At 41.9% G+C, this 21,564-nt stretch overlaps 2 protein-coding genes across 2 annotated transcripts in view; both read right to left on the bottom strand.

Annotated features, from left to right (window-relative positions):
* The window catches only part of CNTNAP2 (contactin associated protein 2), a 2,268,074-nt gene that overhangs the window by 152,886 nt on the left and 2,093,624 nt on the right, over positions 1-21,564 (bottom strand). The window contains exon 17 of the mRNA XM_040431924.1: positions 7,629-7,847. Coding sequence (XP_040287858.1) covers positions 7,629-7,847 — 219 coding nt within the window. The remainder of the gene's footprint in view (positions 1-7,628; positions 7,848-21,564) is intronic.
* Positions 1-21,564, bottom strand: part of LOC121001043 (carboxymethylenebutenolidase homolog) — a 921,426-nt gene that overhangs the window by 217,363 nt on the left and 682,499 nt on the right. The window lies entirely within an intron of this gene.

Raw genomic sequence — 21,564 nt, 5'->3', positions numbered from 1 at the left:
GTATAATCAATTTCAACTTTTTATTTGGCTGGACAACCCCTTTAAAGTAAATGGGTAATCACTGCCTGCTCCTCTAGCGCTGTGCACCATCTTCTGTAATATTAATATACTCTACTAGGGCATGTGGACAAATAATTACGGTATGTTAGGAAAATGCACAGTAAGTGTTTAAAAATGTAATACAAGTAAAATCTGTTGCTTATCATGTATTAAAAAATGAATCTTTATTGCTTGTGTTGCCACCAGAAGGGACTCGTTAATTTGTAACTATCATAAAAATGACACGAAGCGCTGCTGCATTTTGATTTCAAAATGAGTATGGGTGTCTCTTTCATAAGAAGTCCAGATGTTACTAGCCGTGCCTGGCAAACATAGGACATGTTAGGATGAAATGAGTGCAAAATAACCTCTGTATTCTTTGCTGCCAATTCCTGTGAAATCAGTGGGCATTGATTTGATCCTTCTTCTAATCCCTTCCCTGCTGCAGTCGTTTATTATCTACACTTGCTTCAATTATAAGCCCTCAGCAGACAGGCACCATAGTAATATTACTATGTTAGTATGCTAACATCATCTGAACCTGGGACGCATATGGCCAGTTTATGGTCCCTTATTATGAGAAATACTGAGACCTTTTTAAACAGTGGGTTTGGAATTCTGGAATGTAACATAATCCCTATCATTTTCTATTGAATATCTTTGGATATACTCAGAGTCTAGAAAAAGGACAAAATATAATAAGAACCAAACATGAAAATTAGAAAAACATTAAATTAGAATAAGCGGTTCATATTTCTATATATTCCGTTTTTCCAGTAAAAAGGTTTAAGCTACTCTAAAAATACACATTTTACCATATTACGCTTATTGAAATGAACAGAAACCATAAGAGAAGAATATGTCATTCTTAGCTCCTAGGACATTCAAATGGACCGTCACCTGGGCATTCCTACCTCAGTGTAAAAATGTCTTCTCTTTGTTTACATAGCCAAGTTACATGAGCTAAGAGAGCTACTACTATCATTCATCCCTATACAGTTTCATTGTTTGTCAGCTACACCTCCCCATTTACAGAGGGCGATGTACTGCCAAAAAACAGGAATTATTTATGCTGCATGAATGATCACACAGCAAAGATGTCTTTGCTCGTTTGTTGAATGATTGGTGGCAACTGCCCTAATCACTCATCACACTGACAGGCATAGAAATAAGGGTATGAGAAAGATGAAGGAAATAGGACTGTACATACTTTATGTTGGTTGATTGACTAAAGGGGTTGTCCACTTATCCACAGGATAGAGGATAAGTATCTCATTGGCAGGGGGTCAACTCCTGCGGCCCCCATTGATTAGAAAAACGCAAACCCTGTGTTCCCCTGTTTGAATGTTGCACAGGCGCTGCCACTTCTTTCATCTTTATGGAATTGCAAGTGATTGATAAGACCTTGCACTTCAGTTCTGTATTGGATCGATGATATATAGACAGGCTACTATTACATCTTCTTCTGTTCCAATAAAATAAATACTATACAGAGCAACAGAACCAGAAAATCATGAACAGGTTCGGACGGACCTACCAAAGTACCAGAGGATCTTCCAATGGGTCCAGGCTCTGATACCATAATGGTCCCCGTAGATCAAGAAAAAACAACAACATTTGGCTGCCGTTGGTCTCGAATCAATCGCCACTAGGGACCTATTAAACTTTATTGATGATCTAGGGGTTGGGCATCAAGAATAATTTCCTCTGGTGTGCCCCAGGAACCCCAGTTCGACCCTGATCATGAACATAAATAAGGCTACTTTCATACTGGCATTTTGGCTTTCCGTTCGTGAGATCCGTTCAGGGCTCTCACAAGCGGTCAAAAACGGATCAGTTTTGCCCTAATGCATTCTGAATGGAAAATGATCCCCTCAGAATGCATCAGTTTGCCTCCGTTCCGTCTCCATTCTGCTTTGGTGTCTATCTGACGAAACTGAGCCAAACTGATCCGTTCTGACACACAATGTAAGTCAATGGGGACGGATCCGTTTTCTATGACACAATCTGGCACAAGAGAAAACGGATCCGTCCTCCATTGACTTTCAATGGTGTTCAAGACAGAACTGTCTTGGCTATGTTAAAGATAATGTAATTGAATAAGGATCCAGATGACTCAGCAAGGCACAGAGCACAGCAATGACACTGCTCTGTCTCTGAGAATGGCAAAAAACAGCAGAAAATGACTGCTGGTGACTTACATAGTAAGGGGTAGGCAACTTTCCTATTGGTTGCTAGGGATGTTGCTGAGCTCAGACAAAGATATTGCAGCCTTCTCATTGGCCCCCAAGCAAGAAGGAGGTTTACTGATGAAAAAAATTCTAGAAGATTCGCTTTTACGAAGATATAGCACTATATTCTACATCTTTGCGAATTCTCGAAGTGCTGATATTCGCAGTAAAATTTGCGATCAACACTATAGGAGGCTATCCCAAGGATCATTGCCCTACTGACTCCCTACTAGATGAATTTCATAGTTACAATGCATTCAGAAAGTCTTCATATTGTTTTTGTTTGCATATTTTGTTATGCTTCAGCCTTCTGCTAAAATAAAAAAGTCAAGCTTTCTCCCATCAGTCTGTACTCAATATCCCATAATAAGAAAGTGAAAACAGAATTTTAGAAATTTTTGCAAATCTATTAAAAAGGAAAAATATTTTGCATGGACATAGATATTTAGACCCTTTGTTATGACACTTGAAATTTAGCTCTGGGGGTCCCCCTCTTTCCTTTTGATCATTTTCCCCCCTATTTTTTTGGATCATCTTTGAGATGTTTCTACACCATAATTGGAGACCATCTGTGTTAAATTCAGTTAACTGGACATGATTTGGAAAGACACACCCCTGTTCATATGAGGCCTCACTCACACAATGCATATCAGATTAAAAAACCAAGCCATGAGGAGGGAAGAACTGCCTGTAGAGCTCAGAGACAGGATTGTGTAAAAGCGCAAATCAGGAGAATGGTGAAAAAAAATTCTGCTGCACTGAAAGTTCCCAAGAGTACAGTGGCTTTCATAATTCTTAAATGGAAGAAGTTTGGAACAAAGGGGGAGAAGGCCCTTGGTAAGGGAGGTGACCAATAACCCAATGGACACTCTGGGTGAGCCCCAAAGATCCTGTGTGCAAATGGGAAGAACTTCCAAAAGGTCAACCATCACTGAATCACTCCACCTATCTGGGGTTTTATGGCACAGTGGGCAGAAAGAACCCTCTCCTCAGTAAAAGACACATGAAAACCTGTCTGGAGTTTTCTAAAAAGCACGTAAAGGACTCACAAACTGTGAGAAACAAGATTTAACTTGGCCTCAAATCTAAGAGTCATGTCTGGAGGAAACCAGTCACTGCTCATCACCTGCCCAATACTATCCCTACAGTGAATCATAGTGGTGGCAGCATCATTCTGTGTTTTTTTTCCCCAGCAGCTGGGACAGGGAGACTGATCAGGGTTGAGGGAAAGTTGAATGGAGCAAAGTGCAGTGATATTCTTAATGAAAACACTATCCTGAGAGCTCTAGACCTCAGACTTCCAACAAGAAAATGACCCTAAGCACACAACCAAGACCACACAGGAGGGGTTTAGGGACAACTCTGAGAATGTCCTTTTGTGGCCCAGCCAGAGCTCTGACTTGAACCCAATCAAACATCTCTGGAGAGACCTGAAAATGGCTACTGACAATCCCCATCCAACCAGAGCAGAGGTTGAGAGAATTTGCATAGAAGAATAACAGAAAATCCCCAAATCCAGGTGTGCAATCATATCCAAGTGGCATAATATCCAAGTAGACTGGAGGCTGCAATCACAACCAAAGGGGCTTCAACTAAGCACTGAGTAAAGGGTATGAATATTTTTATGTCAACACAATATTTTAGTTTTTCTTTTTGAATAAATTAGCAAAGATTGATAACATCTGTTTTCACTTTATCATTATGGGGTATTGAGAGCAGAATCCATTTTTGCACAAGGCGTCTAGATAATAAAATGTGAAAAAAAGGAAGCGATCTGAAGACTTTCTGAAAGCATTGTATATAGTTAGAACCATTTAAGGCATATCTCCATGAAGTTAAATAAAGGAATAGGCGGGGATGTGAATTAAGGGAAGAGGAGTGGGAACCAGAATTCTACACTTTTCACACAGTCAGTTTTTAATCAGTGATTTCCATTAGTGATTATGAGCCAAAACCGGGTGGGGGTCAAAAACACAGAACAGGTGCAAATCTTTCCACAATACCTTTTCACTATGTAGCCTCCACATCTGGTTTTGGCTCACAATCACTGATGGGAATCACTGATCAAACACTGACCAAACACTGACTGTGAAAGTGGCCTCACATAAGCATTAGTGTCATTTAGTTCTTGCTGTACCCATGTCCTGAGTTAAACTATTCCACAGATTTAGAGCTCTTATGGTGAAGAATGTTGTCGCTTCGAGGGGCGGTCTCTTCTCATACAAAAGTATTTTACATCATCTAATAATAGCAAGTAATGGTACATGATAGATACTTGGTACATGATAGATACTTGGTACATGATAGAATAGTTAGGCTACATTGTGCATATAAAATATATTTAAACACACCACAAGGTACTGTAATCCACTGAACGTTCTGACAAAGTCATCTCCATATTAATAATGACACATAAGGAAAATAAGAAGAATATAGACTGAGATGTCCCAAAAGTAAATCACAGAGCGTTCTTCATTTTAGTAACTACAGTTTATGTTTTATTTGGCAATGTAAAATGACAATGGGATGTCGGTGGAGACTCATATTAAAAAATAAATTTGCATTATCTAGTCAAAATGCATTTTGGAAAAAGCAGTGGTGCTTTGTCTGAAAGCAGCGGAGCATTAACCTGTTAAAGACTTGAAAAGAACTGAGTGACTTAATGTGTTTCTAAGAGGTTTTGTGTTCATCTCTGTGTATCTTTGGGTAAGGAGTTGAGGCTCTAAACTTCAAAATTCATTTTGTGATTATTGCTGCATTTTCTGCACTGGAAGGTTTATCTTTTTGTGGAGCTGAATTGTCAAGCTGAAAAATGACATCAAATGTAGCACAACATATTACAATGTCTTAGATACGCATCTTACATTGTGTGGCTGTAAAAAAGAATGATATCGTCATGCTGAAAATCTAAAACATGACTGACCCTATTGTTGGTGGGGACATAGGCCTTCTTTCGCTACATAGAACAACGGCACTGTACATGCAGGAATCAGGCATCCCTAAACAGTAAAGTCTCAACTTTTAAAAAATTTATTTTTATGTTCCCATAAAATCTAACATGACACAGCACTGCTGACGCTTATACATTTTGGGTCAGTTTGGCCCATAGTCATCGCCTACATCAGACAGTTCCCAAATACAATATAAAGGAAATATCAGCCTATCAGGTCACATCATGATAAATGCCTGTATTGTATCTAAAAATGTAGACGTCGTGCCTAGCATTTAAACCAAAAGGTGCACATGTATGAAGCCAAAATTCCTCCCTGATTTTTTTATTTTTTTTGGAGATTATGTAAAATGTGAGTTGTATACACTCTGCATTATATGCTTTGCATTAGTGGTTCATTTGGTACTACCGTGTTCCATATTGATGTCTGTTACTTTGCCGGGGTAATGGGACTGAGCCCCTTACATGAATCAAGTTGGATTTTATGGGACTGTAAGTAAAGCCAGTGTATGGAAGCCAGAATCCTCTCCTAGGTGTATCTTGGTGCGTCCTTGCCGTGAATTCATGGTGAGTTGGACTTAAATGGTTTGGCGCTGTCGCCAAGTGATGCAATGGAAACAGTGGAATGTAAAGTCTATGGAGCTTATACAATGTGATGGCACCACATATCACTTTATGGAAAGTCTTTGTTGGTTAAGTGATGTACCTTGCTATAATTATTGATCTGTAATTGGAGAAATTGAGGAAGAATTTGCAAAGGAATCAGAGAGTGCAAGGCTGAACTGCGAGTAAAATGTAACTATTTAGGCTACTTTCACATCTGCATTTCTCCTTTCCGGTATTGAGATCCGTCATAGAGATCCATTCCTTGTCAATGAGGACAAAACTGAACTGAATGGAGTGCACCAGAATGTATTCCGTTCCGTTTGGTTGCGTTCCCATATCTGGCATGGGATATGGAGCAAGACGGATCCATCATGACTCACAATGTAAGGCCTCATGCACACGACCGTGACGTTTTTTTGCGGTCTGCAAACCGCGGATCCGCAAAAAACGGAAGCCGCCCGTGTTGCCTTCCGCAATTTGCGGAACGGAACGGGCGCCGGCAAACGGAACGGGCGCGCAAAGCGTGGACAAGAATAGGACATGTTATATATTTTTTTAACGGGGCAGCGGAATGGAGCCATGGATGCGGCCAGCACACGGAGTGCTGTCGGCATCTTTTGCGGTCCCATTGAAGTGAATGGGCCCGCATCCGCGGCTTGGATGCGGACCCAAACAACGGCCGTGTGCACGAGGCCTAAGTCAATGGTGCCGGTGTTCTCTCAGAAAACCTTACCTCGTCAGATTCCCTTACCCCACATGACTTCCGGGGGTGTGCCGGGGGTGTGCGCCTCAGCGCGAGCGCAGTACCAGGGAATGGGTAAGGTAAAATTACAGTGAGCGTTGACTCATTGACACCATGCATGCGCTCTCAGGGGTAAGGATATTTTACAATCCACGCGTGCGCAGTGTGAGGGTAAGGAGATTTAACAAGACAGAAGACCGTCAGATCTCCTTACCCCTAGAAGCGCACGTGTGGTGTCCGTGCGCGCGTACATGAGTCAATGCTCACTGTAAATTTATCTTACCCATGCCCTGGTACTGCACTTGCGCTGAGGTAAACACCCCTGGCACACCCCTGGAAGTCACTTGGGGTAAGGGAATCTAACGAGGTAAGGTTTTCTACCAGAACACCGGATCCGTATTCTCGTACACAAAAGAAATCGGATCCATCACAATGGTTTAAGTGACGGATCCGTCATGGTAATACAACCGGATCTGTTCATGACGGATGCAGCCAGTTGTATTATCCTAACGGAAGCGTTTTTGCTGATCCCTGCCGGATCCAGCAAAAACACAGATGTAACCGTAGCCTTAGTTGTTTTCTCTATAATATCAACATTTTAAACTCATCTTTTATGAAAAATTTAAAAATCTACAGTGTAATTAAACAGTATGCAGTGTTTAGGCATGACCAGAAGTCACAATCATAAAATTTTCGTAATACATAGTATCACACTAGAAGTACATTGAGTTCATGTCACTTATGAGAAATGACCATACTGCAGTAAATAAAGAAGAAGACATAGGTTTAGCACTGCCTTAAGGGTTTATTTTGACCTGAGATTTATGACATATCCATAGCCCAGCTGTTTATGTAATTTCCATTGACTTAAATTGTAAGCGTAACACAGTACATGCATGACCATCTTTTCCTATCTTTTCCTCCTATTTAGATTGTAAGGAACTCTGCTCTCCAGATAAAAGAGTTCTATAAATGTCATATCTAGAAACGTCGTTGTGAAAGAATATGAATATGAATATATCATTTTGTCATGTGTAATGTGACCAACCAATGTTCTTACCGACATAAAACTGACTGGTGAGCTCCAGTCTGGTGTGGCCATGAGTAGGAGCCTTGAGTATTTGTGGTGGGAGCTGATCGACCTGAAGCCTGGCTTCCTTGATATTCCTCTCTGCTCGCACTCGATGCCACTGGTCATCATTCAGTGGAGTGGAGGTAGAAACAATCAGCTCTACTAGACCATTGCCGACATCAAATGAAAATGACACCTCAGTATTTGCTGAATGAAGAAATGCAAAAACAGTTTAAATTTACTGAATGAAAACCAATAATAGATATAGTAGTCATAAAACACCAAAAATAACCATTTCATTACTACAAAAACGTACTTCAAAAACATACAAGTAATCAGATGATGTGCACTATGTCATCTACATGTTTCAATGCAAATTAGGACATATCTCTTTCAGAGAATATTTTCAAAAATGTGAAATGTGAAATGTTAAAAATCTTTCCCTGCAATTTAAACATTCTCTAAAGGTGTTCATTAGGGTCCCAATCATCGAGGAGAGTAAAATTCCAATCTACAATGGATTCAGTTCAATCATTTTCTGTGACATATATAATGTATTCCTAAGTTTATTTTTCCTGCAAAAATCTCGAATAGCTTTACACAGAGAAGCCTTTATGCAAATCATAAAATAATTTCATGGAATTTTTCTATAAATCACCCAAGCGGTCACACTTAAATACAAATGTATCATTGTGCTGTGCAATTTCTCTGCTTCTCTATAGTTATGTATTTTTCATTTTCGCTGCATAAAAATGTGATAAGAGGAAAGGAATTCTCAGCAGTCAGACCTAGAATTTCATTGGTTTGTGGCTAATAAAGACTTGTCACAGGCCCCTTCCCTGCCATTTTATACCCTTATCTCTAAAAGCCATGCAGGATACTAACTGAGAGAACAGTGAGTTCAGTTCACACATCACTGTCAAAGTAATACAGATTCAATCACCTTATCATCTGACACTCAGCAGAACTGCAGTTTGGCTGTATATGTGTGTTTTTCTTTTAATTTTGACCATGTAGAAATGGTACATTGCTAGGAATTTAGTAGAAATAAAGGATATATTATGACTAATTTTCATTCTTAAAGGGGTTGCCCATAGCATAGTAACATACGTGTCCAATAGGTGAGGGTCCCACTTTTGAAACCCACTTCTATCTGAAGGACAGGGCAGTGGTGAACGCCACTAGGAATGGCGAGGAGGGCACGGATGGATGTCTTACGCGCCAATTAAAGAATGGAGAGAGCGGCATGTACATGATTGTCTCTGCATTTAGGATGCTGTGTAAAAGGGCACTATTCTTGAGATGGAGTTGCAACTTATCGAACGTGAATGTCCAGATGGGACAATCCAATTAAAGAACATCTGATCAACCCTATTAAATCAGGCATACTACCTGTTGATCATTAAATGAGGCCTCTCTATTTCAAGTTGAAGGCCCATTGTAGAGAAATCTGCACTTTGCTAATTAAGTGTATGGAGCACCGATGGGCAGGCCTAGCCCCTATAAGCACCACTTTACCAGGGCCTGTCATGGTCATCTGATCCCCCCTCCCTGTGAGTGACAGGGCAAGGCACCCTCACTGACTTTCTGCATGGCTCTGTATTCCTGCGGGTGAATGTTGTATTGGTGCAGGCGCAGTTCTGATCTCAGCATCGGGGAAGGATTGCCGAGATTTGAAATGTCCATGTGTCAATTCAACATTCACCAACACATGCATGGGATTACAGGGTTAGGCAGGATGACAATGAGGATGGCTGGCCCTGTCACTCAAGGGGAGGTGGAGTGGCAAAGGGGAAAGGCGGCGGTGAAGTAGTGCTTTGAGGGATTAGACCTGCCCCTCGGTGCGTCAAACACCTAATTAGCATATACGGTAAAGTGCACATTTCTCTACAGTGGGGCCACCCATTTCAACTATAGAGGGATAATTTAGCTTGGCATGATTAACTTTAAGAGACAGGATGTTTGGTTTAATAGGTTTGTTCATGATGACAAATGCTCCTTAGGCTACTTTCACACCAGCATTTTTGCTGGATTCGTCATGGATCAGTAAAAACGCTTCTGTCATGAAAATACAACCGGCTGCATCCATTATGAACGGATCCGGTTGCATTATCTTTAACATAGCCATGACAGATCCGTTATGAACACCATTGAAAGTGAATAGGGGACGGATCCGTTTTCTATTGTGTCCAAGAAAACTGATCCGTCCCCATTGACATTGTGTGTCAGGATGGATCCGTCTTGCTCCGCACCACATCGCGGACAGAAAAACGCTGCTTACAGTGTTTTTCTGTCCGCTATGGTAGCGCAACCAAATGGAACGGAATGCATTCTGGTGCACTCCGTTTCGTTCAGTTCAGTTTTGTCCCCATTGACAATGAATGGGGACAAAACTGAAGCGTTTTCCCCCGTTATTGAGATCCTATGACGGATCTCAATAGTGGAAAGGGAAAGTGCAGATGTGAAAGAAGCCTTACTTAAAGGGTTTCTGTCACCCCACAAAACTCATTTTTTTTTTTTTGGATAGTTAGATTCCTCATAGCGCGATATAGGAGAATATAATAGTCTTACTTACTTTCATGCGGCCGATTCTTTATAAAACGAAGTTTTATAATATGTAAATGAGGGCTCTACCAGCAAGTAGGGCGTCTACTTGCTGGTAGCCGCAGCAGAAAACCGCCCCCTCGCCGTGTTGATTGACAGGGCCAGCCGTGATCTCCTCCTCCGGCCGGCCCTGTCAGTATTTCAAAAATCGCGCGCCTCTGGTCATTCGGCGCAGGCGCTCTGAGATGAGGAGGCTCGTCTCCTCAGCACTCCCTCAGTGCGCCTGCGCCGATGACGTCTTCTCTTTCGGAGATGTCATCGGCGCAGGCGCACTGAGGGAGTGCTGAGGAGACGAGCCTCCTCATCTCAGAGCGCCTGCGGGCCGGCCGGAGGAGGAGATCACGGCTGGCCCTGTCAATCAACACGGCGAGGGGGCGGTTTTCTGCTGCGGCTACCAGCAAGTAGACGCCCTACTTGCTGGTAGAGCCCTGATTTACATATTATAAAACTTTGTTTTAAAAGAATCGGCCGCATGAAAGTAAGTAAGACTATTATATTCTCCTATATCGCGCTATGAGGAATCTAACTATCCAAAAAAAAAAAAATTTGTTTTGTGGGGTGACAGAAACCCTTTAAGGACTTTTTCATTAGAAAACACAAGATTTACATTTTACCCTTTTTTTTATGACACATTACAAATAACCTGTCATGGATTCATGACATATCCTGAGAACAGAATATGGCTATGGGTTCATAAGATTGGACTATTTTTATACCAGAATCCCACATTTAACGTGGTTAAAATTGGCCAGTGGTACAAACCCATATATGTGATGACAAAGAACATAAAATGTGCTAAAGTGCAAATGATTCATTTAAATACAGGGATGGAATAAACACAGGATTGAAAAATGAGGTTGGCCTAGGTAAGAGATAGTTATCTGAACATGAGGAAAACTATATCGATGTTTTTATGGGCAGATGACACATGAATGGAGTGATGATGCCTTTGGTCTTGAAAGGTAATAAATCAATGATGAATTATGGATGATTGTGTCTAAAGTTTCAGATATGATGTGGAAGAACGCGTGATTTTGGGTTTGAACCAAAAGACATAAGTATAACCTTGCTATAGGCCATGAAATGGTTAAACTAATTATAGAGGAGATTTCTAAAGCTGTGTTCACATCATACAGTATCTACGAGGCTTGTTTAACAACCATGTCAAGAGCAAATACTTGCTGTTGTGTCCATAGTTTTCAATAGCCAAATGTATGCCAAAAGAGTGTCTTTTTTCCACTCTATTGAAAAGTGTAATTGAAAATCAATACAAGGGGAATTCTGCAAAAATGTGTACTGTAGGAGATATATATATATATATATATATATATATATATATATATATATATATATATATATATATTTACAATGTAAGTCAATAGCAGATGTCCAGTTTTCCACTGTAAAGCCCTGCATACCTCTTTGGTACACCTTTTGCATCAATGTTATGCATTCTAAGCATATGTCTGATCAGGATGTGAACAGAGCCCAGATTGGCATGGAGATGGGTCACATAAGCGGCACATAAACTGAAGTAAAGATTGGATCATGAAAAATATACTGTCTTAAGAGAAGATTGGTTACAGAAGACAAATATATCCGCCAGGCTGGAGAGAAAACATGACTGAGGAGGTATATCATAGCCTGTATTTCACTGTTTAATTTATGTTGTTGAGATTACATTTGGAAATTGATGACAAGGTCAACTCAATACTTGTGATCTCTGCTATTCGGGAAAAAATCCTAAACTGTAAAATGTTATTAAAAAATATACAAACAGATAAAATACCAAAAAAATATTCAATATGAAAGACAAGTTGGAAACACCATAGCTGTGTATGCCGAGTAACATTAAGTCTTTTATTAAAAGGAGATTCTTTTTTAATTCTCAGGCTTTGGTTTCTTTTTAAATGCACACACAACTTTATAAATACAAAGCTAAATTCTATGAATGTCATATCTCCATTATACTCAACTATGTATTAACCTTGCATTACAGAGAAAAATGACAATACCTAAATCAGTAAAATACTAATTTTTATTTTATTTTAGTATGATGAAGCTAAGCAGCCTTAAAAAAAAAAAAAAGTTGCAGCAATCAAAGCAATCTTCACCAGTTATGCTATGAAGCTCCTATCTATCTATCTATCTATCTATCTATCTATCTATCTATCTATCTATCTATCTATCTATCTATCTATCTATCTATCTATCTATCTATCTATCTATCTATCTATCTATCTACAGTTGAAACCAGAAGTTTACATACACTATATAAAAAGACACATATGCATGTTTTTCTCAATATCTGATATGAAATCAGAATAAACCTTTCCTGTTTTTGGTCAATTAGGATTACCATAATTATTATTATTTGCCAAATGCCATAATAATGAGAAAGAGAATGTTTTAAGGCATTTTTATTACTTTCTGCAATGTCAAAAGTTTACATACACTAAGATTACTATGCCTTTAAACCATTTTGGACTGCCCATATGATGATGTCATGTGTTTGGAAGCTTCTGTTAGGTTTGTTTGCAACATCTGAGTTAATAAGAGACACCTATGGATGTATTTAAAGGGCTTCTGTCACCCCACTAAACCGTTTTTTTTTTTTGTTTACTAATAATCCCTATACTGCGAGCTCTGCATACATAAGTTAAATAATCATTTTGGTTCAGTAGAATTTGATAAAAAGCTATTTTTAAAATATGCAAATTACCTTGCTACCAGCAAGTAGGGCGGCTACTTGCTGGTAACAGCCGCATCCTCCGATCCTAATGACGCCCCCTCCGCATTGTGATTGACAGGGCCAGGGAATGGAATCGTTCTCTGCTGGCCCTGCCTGTTAGAATTCAAAATCTGGCGCCTGCGCCGCGGCCGTACGTATCTTCAATCTGTGCAGGCTCACTGAGAGGCGGCCGCTCGCTCCTCAATGCGCCTGCGCCGGGTGTAGATGTGACGTCATCGGCGCAGGCGCATTGAGGATGGAGCGGCCAAGCGAGTGGCCGCCTCTCAGTGCGCCTGCGCACAATTGAAGAAAGGTACGGCCGCGGCGCAGGCGCCAGATTTTGAATGCTAACAGGCAGGGCCAGCAGAGAACAATTCCGTTCCCTGGCCCTGTCAATCACAATGCGGAGGGGGCGTCATTAGGATCAGAGAATGCGGCTGTTACCAGCAAGTAGCCGCCCTACTTGCTGGTAGAAAGGTAATTTGCATATTTTAAAAATAGCTTTTTATCAAATTCTACTGAACCAAAATGATTATTTAACTTATGTATGCAGAGCTCGCAGTGTAGGGATTATTAGTAAACCAAAAAAAAAAAAACAGTTTAGTGGGGTGACAGAAGCCTAACCACCTCCGGACCGCCTAACGCAGGATCGCGTTCCGGAGGTGGCAGCGCTGCGCACAGTCACGCATATACGCGTCATCTCGCGATGGCCGAGATTTCCTGTGAACGCGCGCACACAGGCGCGTGCGCTCACAGGAACGGACGGTAAGAGAGTTGATCTCCAGCCTGCCAGCGGCGATCGTTCGCTGGCAGGCTGGAGATGTGTTTTTTTTAACCCCTAACAGGTATATTAGACGCTGTTTTGATAACAGCGTGTAATATACCTGCTACCTGGTCCTCTGGTGGTCCCCTTTGTTTGGATCGACCACCAGAGGACACAGGTAGCTCAGTAAAGTAGCACCAAGCACCACTACACTACACTACACCCCCCCCCGTCACTTATTAACCCCTTATTAGCCCCTGATCACCCCTGATCACCCCATATAGACTCCCTGATCACCCCCCTGTCATTGATTACCCCCCTGTCATTGATCACCCCCCTGTAAAGCTCCATTCAGATGTCCGCATGATTTTTACGGATCCACTGATAGATGGATCGGATCCGCAAAACGCATCCGGACGTCTGAATGAAGCCTTACAGGGGCGTGATCAATGACTGTGGTTATCACCCCATATAGACTCCCTGATCACCCCCCTGTCATTGATTACCCCCCTGTCATTGATTACCCCCCTGTAAAGCTCCATTCAGACGTCCGCATGATTTTTACGGATCCACTGATAGATGGATCGGATCCGCAAAACGCATCCGGACGTCTGAATGAAGCCTTACAGGGGCATGATCAAGGACTGTGGTGATCACCCCATATAGACTCCCTGATCACCCCCCTGTAAAGCTCCATTCAGATGTCCGCATGATTTTTACGGATGCACTGATAGATGGATCCGATCCGCAAAACGCATCCGGACGTCTGAATAAAGCCTTACAGGGGCATGATCAATGACTGTGGTGATCACCCCCCTGTCATTGATTACCCCCCTGTAAAGCTCCATTCAGATGTCCGCATGATTTTTACGGATGCACTGATAGATGGATCCGATCCGCAAAACGCATCCGGACGTCTGAATGAAGCCTTACAGGGGCATGATCAATGACTGTGGTGATCACCCCCCTGTCATTGATCAACCCCCTGTAAAGCTCCATTCAGATGTCCGCATGATTTTTACGGATGCACTGATAGATGGATCGGATCCGCAAAACGCATCCGGACGTCTGAATGAAGCCTTACAGGGGCGTGATCAATGACTGTGGTGATCACCCCATATAGACTCCCTGATCACCCCCCTGTCATTGATTACCCCCCTGTCATTGATTACCCCCCTGTAAAGCTCCATTCAGACGTCCGCATGATTTTTACGGATCCACTGATAGATGGATCGGATCCGCAAAACGCATCCGGACGTCTGAATGAAGCCTTACAGGGGCGTGATCAATGACTGTGGTGATCACCCCATATAGACTCCCTGATCACCCCCCTGTCATTGATTACCCCCCTGTAAAGCTCCATTCAGATGTCCGCATGATTTTTACGGATGCACTGATAGATGGATCGGATCCGCAAAACGCATCCGGACGTCTGAATGAAGCCTTACAGGGGCGTGATCAATGACTGTGGTGATCACCCCATATAGACTCCCTGATCACCCCCCTGTCATTGATTACCCCCCTGTCATGGATTACCTCCCTGTAAAGCTCCATTCAGACGTCCGCATGATTTTTACGGATCCACTGATAGATGGATCGGATCCGCAAAACGCATACGGACGTCTGAATGAAGCCTTACACGGGCGTGATCAATGACTGTGGTTATCACCCCATATAGACTCCCTGATCACCCCCCTGTCATTGATCACCCCCCTGTCATTGATCACCCCCCTGTCATTGATCACCCCTCTGTAAGGCTCCATTCAGACATTTTTTTGGCCCAAGTTAGCGGAATTTTATTTTTTTTTCTTACAAAGTCTCATATTCCACTAACTTGTGTCAAAAAATAAAATCTCACATGAACTCCCCATACCCCTCACGGAAACCAAATGCGTAAAATTTTTTAGACATTTATATTCCAGACTTCTTCTCACGCTTTAGGGCCCCTAGAATGCCAGGGCAGTATAAATACCCCACATGTGACCCCATTTCGGAAAGAAGACACCCCCAGGTATTCCGTGAGGGGCATATTGAGTCCATGAAAGATTGAAATTTTTGTCCCAAGTTAGCGGAACGGGAGACTTTGTGAGAAAAAAATAAAAAATATCAATTTCCGCTAACTTGTGCCAAAAAAAAAAAATTTCTATGAACTCGCCCTGCCCGAAATTGAATACCTTGGGGTGTCTTCTTTCCAAAATGGGGTCACATGTGGGGTATTTATACTGCCCTGGCATTCTAGGGGCCCCAAAGCGTGAGAAGAAGTCTGGTATCCAAATGTCTAAAAATGCCCTCCTAAAAGGAATTTGGGCCCCTTTGCGCATCTAGGCTGCAAAAAAGTGTCACACATCTGGTATCGCCGTACTCAGGAGAAGGTGGGGAATGTGTTTTGGGGTGTCATTTTACATATACCCATGCTGGGTGAGAGAAATATCTTGATCAAATGCCAACTTTGTATAAAAAAATGGGAAAAGTTGTCTTGCCAAGATATTTCTCTCACCCAGCAAGGGTATATGTAAAATGACACCCCAAAACACATTCCCCAACTTCTCCTGAATACGGCGATACCACATGTGTGACACTTTTTTGCAGCCTAGGTGGGCAAAGGGGCCCACATTCCAAAGAGCACCTTTAGGATTTCACAGGTCATTTACCTACTTACCACACATTAGGGCCCCTGGAAAATGCCAGGGCAGTATAACTACCCCACAAGTGACCCCATTTTGGAAAGAAGACACCCCAAGGTATTCCGTGAGGGGCATGGCGAGTTCCTAGAATTTTTTATTTTTTGTCACAAGTTAGTGGAAAATGATGATTTTTTTTTTTTTTTTTTCATACAAAGTCTCATATTCCACTAACTTGTGACAAAAAATAAAAACTTCCATGAACTCACTATGCCCATCAGCGAATACCTTGGGGTCTCTTCTTTCCAAAATGGGGTCACTTGTGGGGTAGTTATACTGCCCTGTCATTCTAGGGTCCCAAATGTGTGGTAAGGAGTTTGAAATCAAATTCTGTAAAAAATGACCTGTGAAATCCGAAAGGTGCTCTTTGGAATATGGGCCCCTTTGCCCACCTAGGCTGCAAAAAAGTGTCACACATCTGGTATCTCCGTACTCAGGAGAAGGTGGGGAATGTGTTTTGGGGTGTCATTTTACATATACCCATGCTGGGTGAGAGAAATATCTTGGCAAAAGACAACTTTTCCCATTTTTTTTATACAAAGTTGGCATTTGACCAAGATATTTATCTCACCCAGCATGGGTATATGTAAAATGACACCCCAAAACACATTCCCCACCTTCTCCTGAGTACGGAGATACCAGATGTGTGACACTTTTTTGCAGCCTAGGTGGGCAAAGGGGCCCATATTCCAAAGAGCACCTTTCGGATTTCACAGGTCATTTTTTACAGAATTTGATTTCAAACTCCTTACCACACATTTGGGCCCCTAGAATGCCAGGGCAGTATAACTACCCCCCAAGTGACCCCATTTTGGAAAGAAGAGACCCCAAGGTATTCGCTGATGGGCATAGTGAGTTCATGGAAGTTTTTATTTTTTGTCACAAGTTAGTGGAATATGAGACTTTGTATGAAAAAAAAAAAAAAAATCATCATTTTCCACTAACTTGTGACAAAAAATAAAAAATTCTAGGAACTTGCCATGCCCCTCACGGAATACCTTGGGGTGTCTTCTTTCCAAAATGGGGTCACTTGTGGGGTAGTTATACTGCCCTGGCATTCTAGGGGCCCAAATGTGTGGTAAGGAGTTTGAAATCAAATTCTGTAAAAAATGACCTGTGAAATCCGAAAGGTGCTCTTTGGAATATGGGCCCCTTTGCCCACCTAGGCTGCAAAAAAGTGTCACACATCTGGTATTGCCGTACTCAGGAGAAGGTGGGGAATGTGTTTTGGGGTGTCATTTTACATATACCCATGCTGGGTGAGAGAAATATCTTGGCAAAAGACAACTTTTCCCATTTCTTTATACAAAGTTGGCATTTGACCAAGATATTTATCTCACCCAGCATGGGTATATGTAAAAAGACACCCCAAAACACATTCCCCACCTTCTCCTGAGTACGGAGATACCAGATGTGTGACACTTTTTTGCAGCCTAGGTGGGCAAAGGGGCCCATATTCCAAAGAGCACCTTTCGGATTTCACAGGTCATTTTTTACAGAATTTGATTTCAAACTCCTTACCACACATTTGGGCCCCTAAAATGCCAGGGCAGTATAACTACCCCACAAGTGACCCCATTTTGGAAAGAAGAGACCCCAAGGTATTTCGTGATGGGCATAGTGAGTTCATAGAAGTTTTTATTTTTTGTCACAAGTTAGTGGAATATGAGACTTTGTAAGAAAAAAAAAAAAAAAAATCATCATTTTCCGCTAACTTGTGACAAAAAATAAAAAGTTCTATGAACTCACTATGCCCATCAGCGAATACCTTAGGGTGTGTACTTTCCGAAATGGGGTCATTTGTGGGGTGTTTGTACTGTCTGGCCATTGTAGAACCTCAGGAAACATGACAGGTGCTCAGAAAGTCAGAGCTGCTTCAAAAAGCGGAAATTCACATTTTTGTACCATAGTTTGTAAACGCTATAACTTTTACCCAAACCATTTTTTTTTTTACCCAAACATTTTTTTTTATCAAAGACATGTAGAACTATAAATTTAGAGCAAAATTTCTATATGGATCTCGTTTTTTTTGCAAAATTTTACAACTGAAAGTGAAAAATGTCATTTTTTTGCAAAAAAATCGTTAAATTTCGATTAATAACAAAAAAAGTAAAAATGTCAGCAGCAATGAAATACCACCAAATGAAAGCTCTATTAGTGAGAAGAAAAGGAGGTAAAATTCATTTGGGTGGTAAGTTGCATGACCGAGCAATAAACGGTGAAAGTAGTGTAGGTCAGAAGTGTAAAAAGTGGCCTGGTCTTTCAGGGTGTTTAAGCACTGGGGGCTGAGGTGGTTAAATGCACACCTGAAACACACTGCTTTGTGTAGCATCATGGGAAAGTCTAAAGAAATCAGCCAAGATATCAGGAAGAGAATTGTGGACTTGCACAAGTCTGGCTCAACCTTGGTTACAATTTCAAGATACCTGAAGGCAGGGACATTGCTAGGGTCTCAAAAGATCCGGGGCCCAAGCCCCAATGCATATGGCTTAATTCTCTAAGTCAACCGATGGCATCCTCCCAACCCCCCCTTCCCCTGCAAACACTAGCAATGAAGACATTTTACTGTACTTGCTATACAGCAGCACATACCTGTCACATCCAGGGTGTCCCATTCGGTCTCCTTCAGTGCGTCTCTTCTCTGCAGAGTGTAACACAGACATCTTAGTTCCTCACTTTTCTATCCTCATCTCCCAACATGGAGTCCCCACAGTGTTATCCTGCTGCTCGCTGTGCTCCCCAATACCCCAAAATACAGTAGTAATAAGGCCCCCCATAGTGCTCTTACTAGAAATAAGGTGGATCTATAAGTCCCTCCTATAGAGCCCCCTGTAGTAATAAGAACGCCTATAGTGTCCCCTGGATTTAAAATGCCCCTGCAGTGCCCCCAGTATTTATAATGCCCCTACTGTTATAATGCTCACCCTGAAGTGCCCCAGTATTTATATCGCCGCCTACTATTATAATGCTCGCCTTGAAGTGCCCCCAGTATTTATAATGCCCACTGCAGTTCCCCTTGTAGTTATATTCCTCCATTTAGTGTCCTCAGAAATGATAATTCCTCAGCCCCTCCACCATACAGTCCCATGTAAATAGCATTATTTCCCTCCCTCCGCCATAGAGTCCCATATAAATACCATCACACCACCTCTCCAGCCCCCTCCAATATAAAGTCCTGATCAAAAGTTTAAGACCACTTGAAAAATGGCAAAAAATCATATTTTGCATTGTTGGATCTTAACAAGGTTCCAAGTAGAGCTTCAACATGCAACAAGAAGAAATGAGAGTGAGACAAAACATTTTTTGAGCATTCAATTAATTGAAAATAACGATTAAACCGAAACAGGCTGTTTTTCAGCTGATCCAAATTTTAGGACCACATGCCTTTAAAAGGCCAAATCTGTGCAAAGATGTGGATTCATTGTCATTTTCTGTCAGGTAGTCACACGTTGTGATGGCAAAGGCAAAAAAACTGTCCCTTTTTGAACGTGGTCGGGATGTTGAACTGCATAAGCAGGGTCTCTCACAGCGCGCCATCGCTGCTGAGGTGGGACGCAGTAAGACAGTCATTTGGAATTTCTAAAATGATCCTGAGGGTTACGGAACAAAAAAGTAAAGTGGAAGACCCAAATAAATTTCATCAGCACTGAGCCGGAGGATCCAATTGGCTGTCCGTCAAGACACTGGACGATCCTCAACCCAAATTAAGGCCCTTACTGGTGCTGACTGCAGCCCCATAACCATCAGACGGCATCTGAGACTGAAGGGCTTCAAAAACAAAAAACGTCATCAAAGACCTCGTCTCCTTGAACGCCACAGAACTGCTCGTTTGGACTTTGCAAGAGAGCACCAAACATGGGACATTCAAAGGTGAAAGAAAGTTTTATTCTCTGATGAGAAAAAATGTAACCTTGATGGTCCTGATGGTTTCCAACATTACTGGCATGACAAGCAGATCCCACCTGAGATGTTTTCCACGTGCCACAGTGGAGGGGGCACCATAATGGTCTGGGGTGCTTTTTCCTTCAGTGGAACAATGGAGCTTCAGGAAGTGCAGGGGCGTCAAACGGCCGCTGGTTATGTCCAGATTTTGCAGAGAGCATTCCTCATGACTGAGGGCCCTCGTCTGTGTGGTAACGACTGGGTTTTTCAACAGGACAATGCTACAGTACACAATGCCCGCAGGACAAGGGACTTCTTCCAGGAGAATAACATCACTCTTTTGGCCCATCCTGCGTGTTCCCCTGATTTAAATCCAATTGAGAACCTTTGGGGATGGATGGCAAGGGAAGTTTACAAAAATGGACAACAGTTCCAGACAGTAGATGGCCTTCGTGCGGCCGTCTTCACCACTTGGAGAAATGTTCCCACTAACCTCATGGAAACGCTTGCATCAAGCATGCCGAAACAAATTTTGGAAGTGATAAACAATAACGGCGGAGCTACTCATTACTGAGTTCATGTTTGGAAGTTGGATTTCTGTTTTGGGGGGGTTTAGTTTTTTTTGGAGGTGTGGTCCTAAACTTTTGATCAGCTGAAAAACAGCCTGTTTCAGTTTATTCGTTGTTTTCATTAAATTGAATGCTCAAAAAATGTTTTGTCTCACTCCCATTTCTTCTTGTTGCATGTTGAAGCTCTACTTGGAACCTTGTTTAGATCCAGCCATGCTAAATATGATTTATTGCCATTTTTCAAATGGTCTTAAACTTTTGATCAGGACTGTACATTACCATGTAAATAACATCCATCTCTATCTACAGCCCCCTTCAATATACAGTCCCACATAAATGACATCACCCCCTCCCCAGCCGCCTTCAACATACAGTCCCATGTAAAGAACATCACCCCCTCCCCAGCCGCCTTCAGCATACAGTCCCATGTAAATAACATCACCCCCTCAATATTCAGTCCCATGTAAATAACATCACTCCCTCCCCAGCCACCTCCAACATACAGTCCAATGTAAATAACATTACCCTTCAACATTAAGTCCAATATAAATAACATCACTCTCTCCCATAGCCACCTCCAACATGCAGTTTCATGTAAATAACATCACCCTCTCCCACAGTCACCTCCAACATGCATTCCCATGTAAATAACATCACTCCATCCCACTGTCCCATGTAAATAACTTCCCTCTCT

This window comes from Bufo bufo, chromosome 5 (assembly GCF_905171765.1).
Source record: "Bufo bufo chromosome 5, aBufBuf1.1, whole genome shotgun sequence".
NCBI classification, from domain to species: domain Eukaryota; kingdom Metazoa; phylum Chordata; class Amphibia; order Anura; family Bufonidae; genus Bufo; species Bufo bufo.
This window is presented reverse-complemented; position numbering and strand designations above follow the sequence as displayed.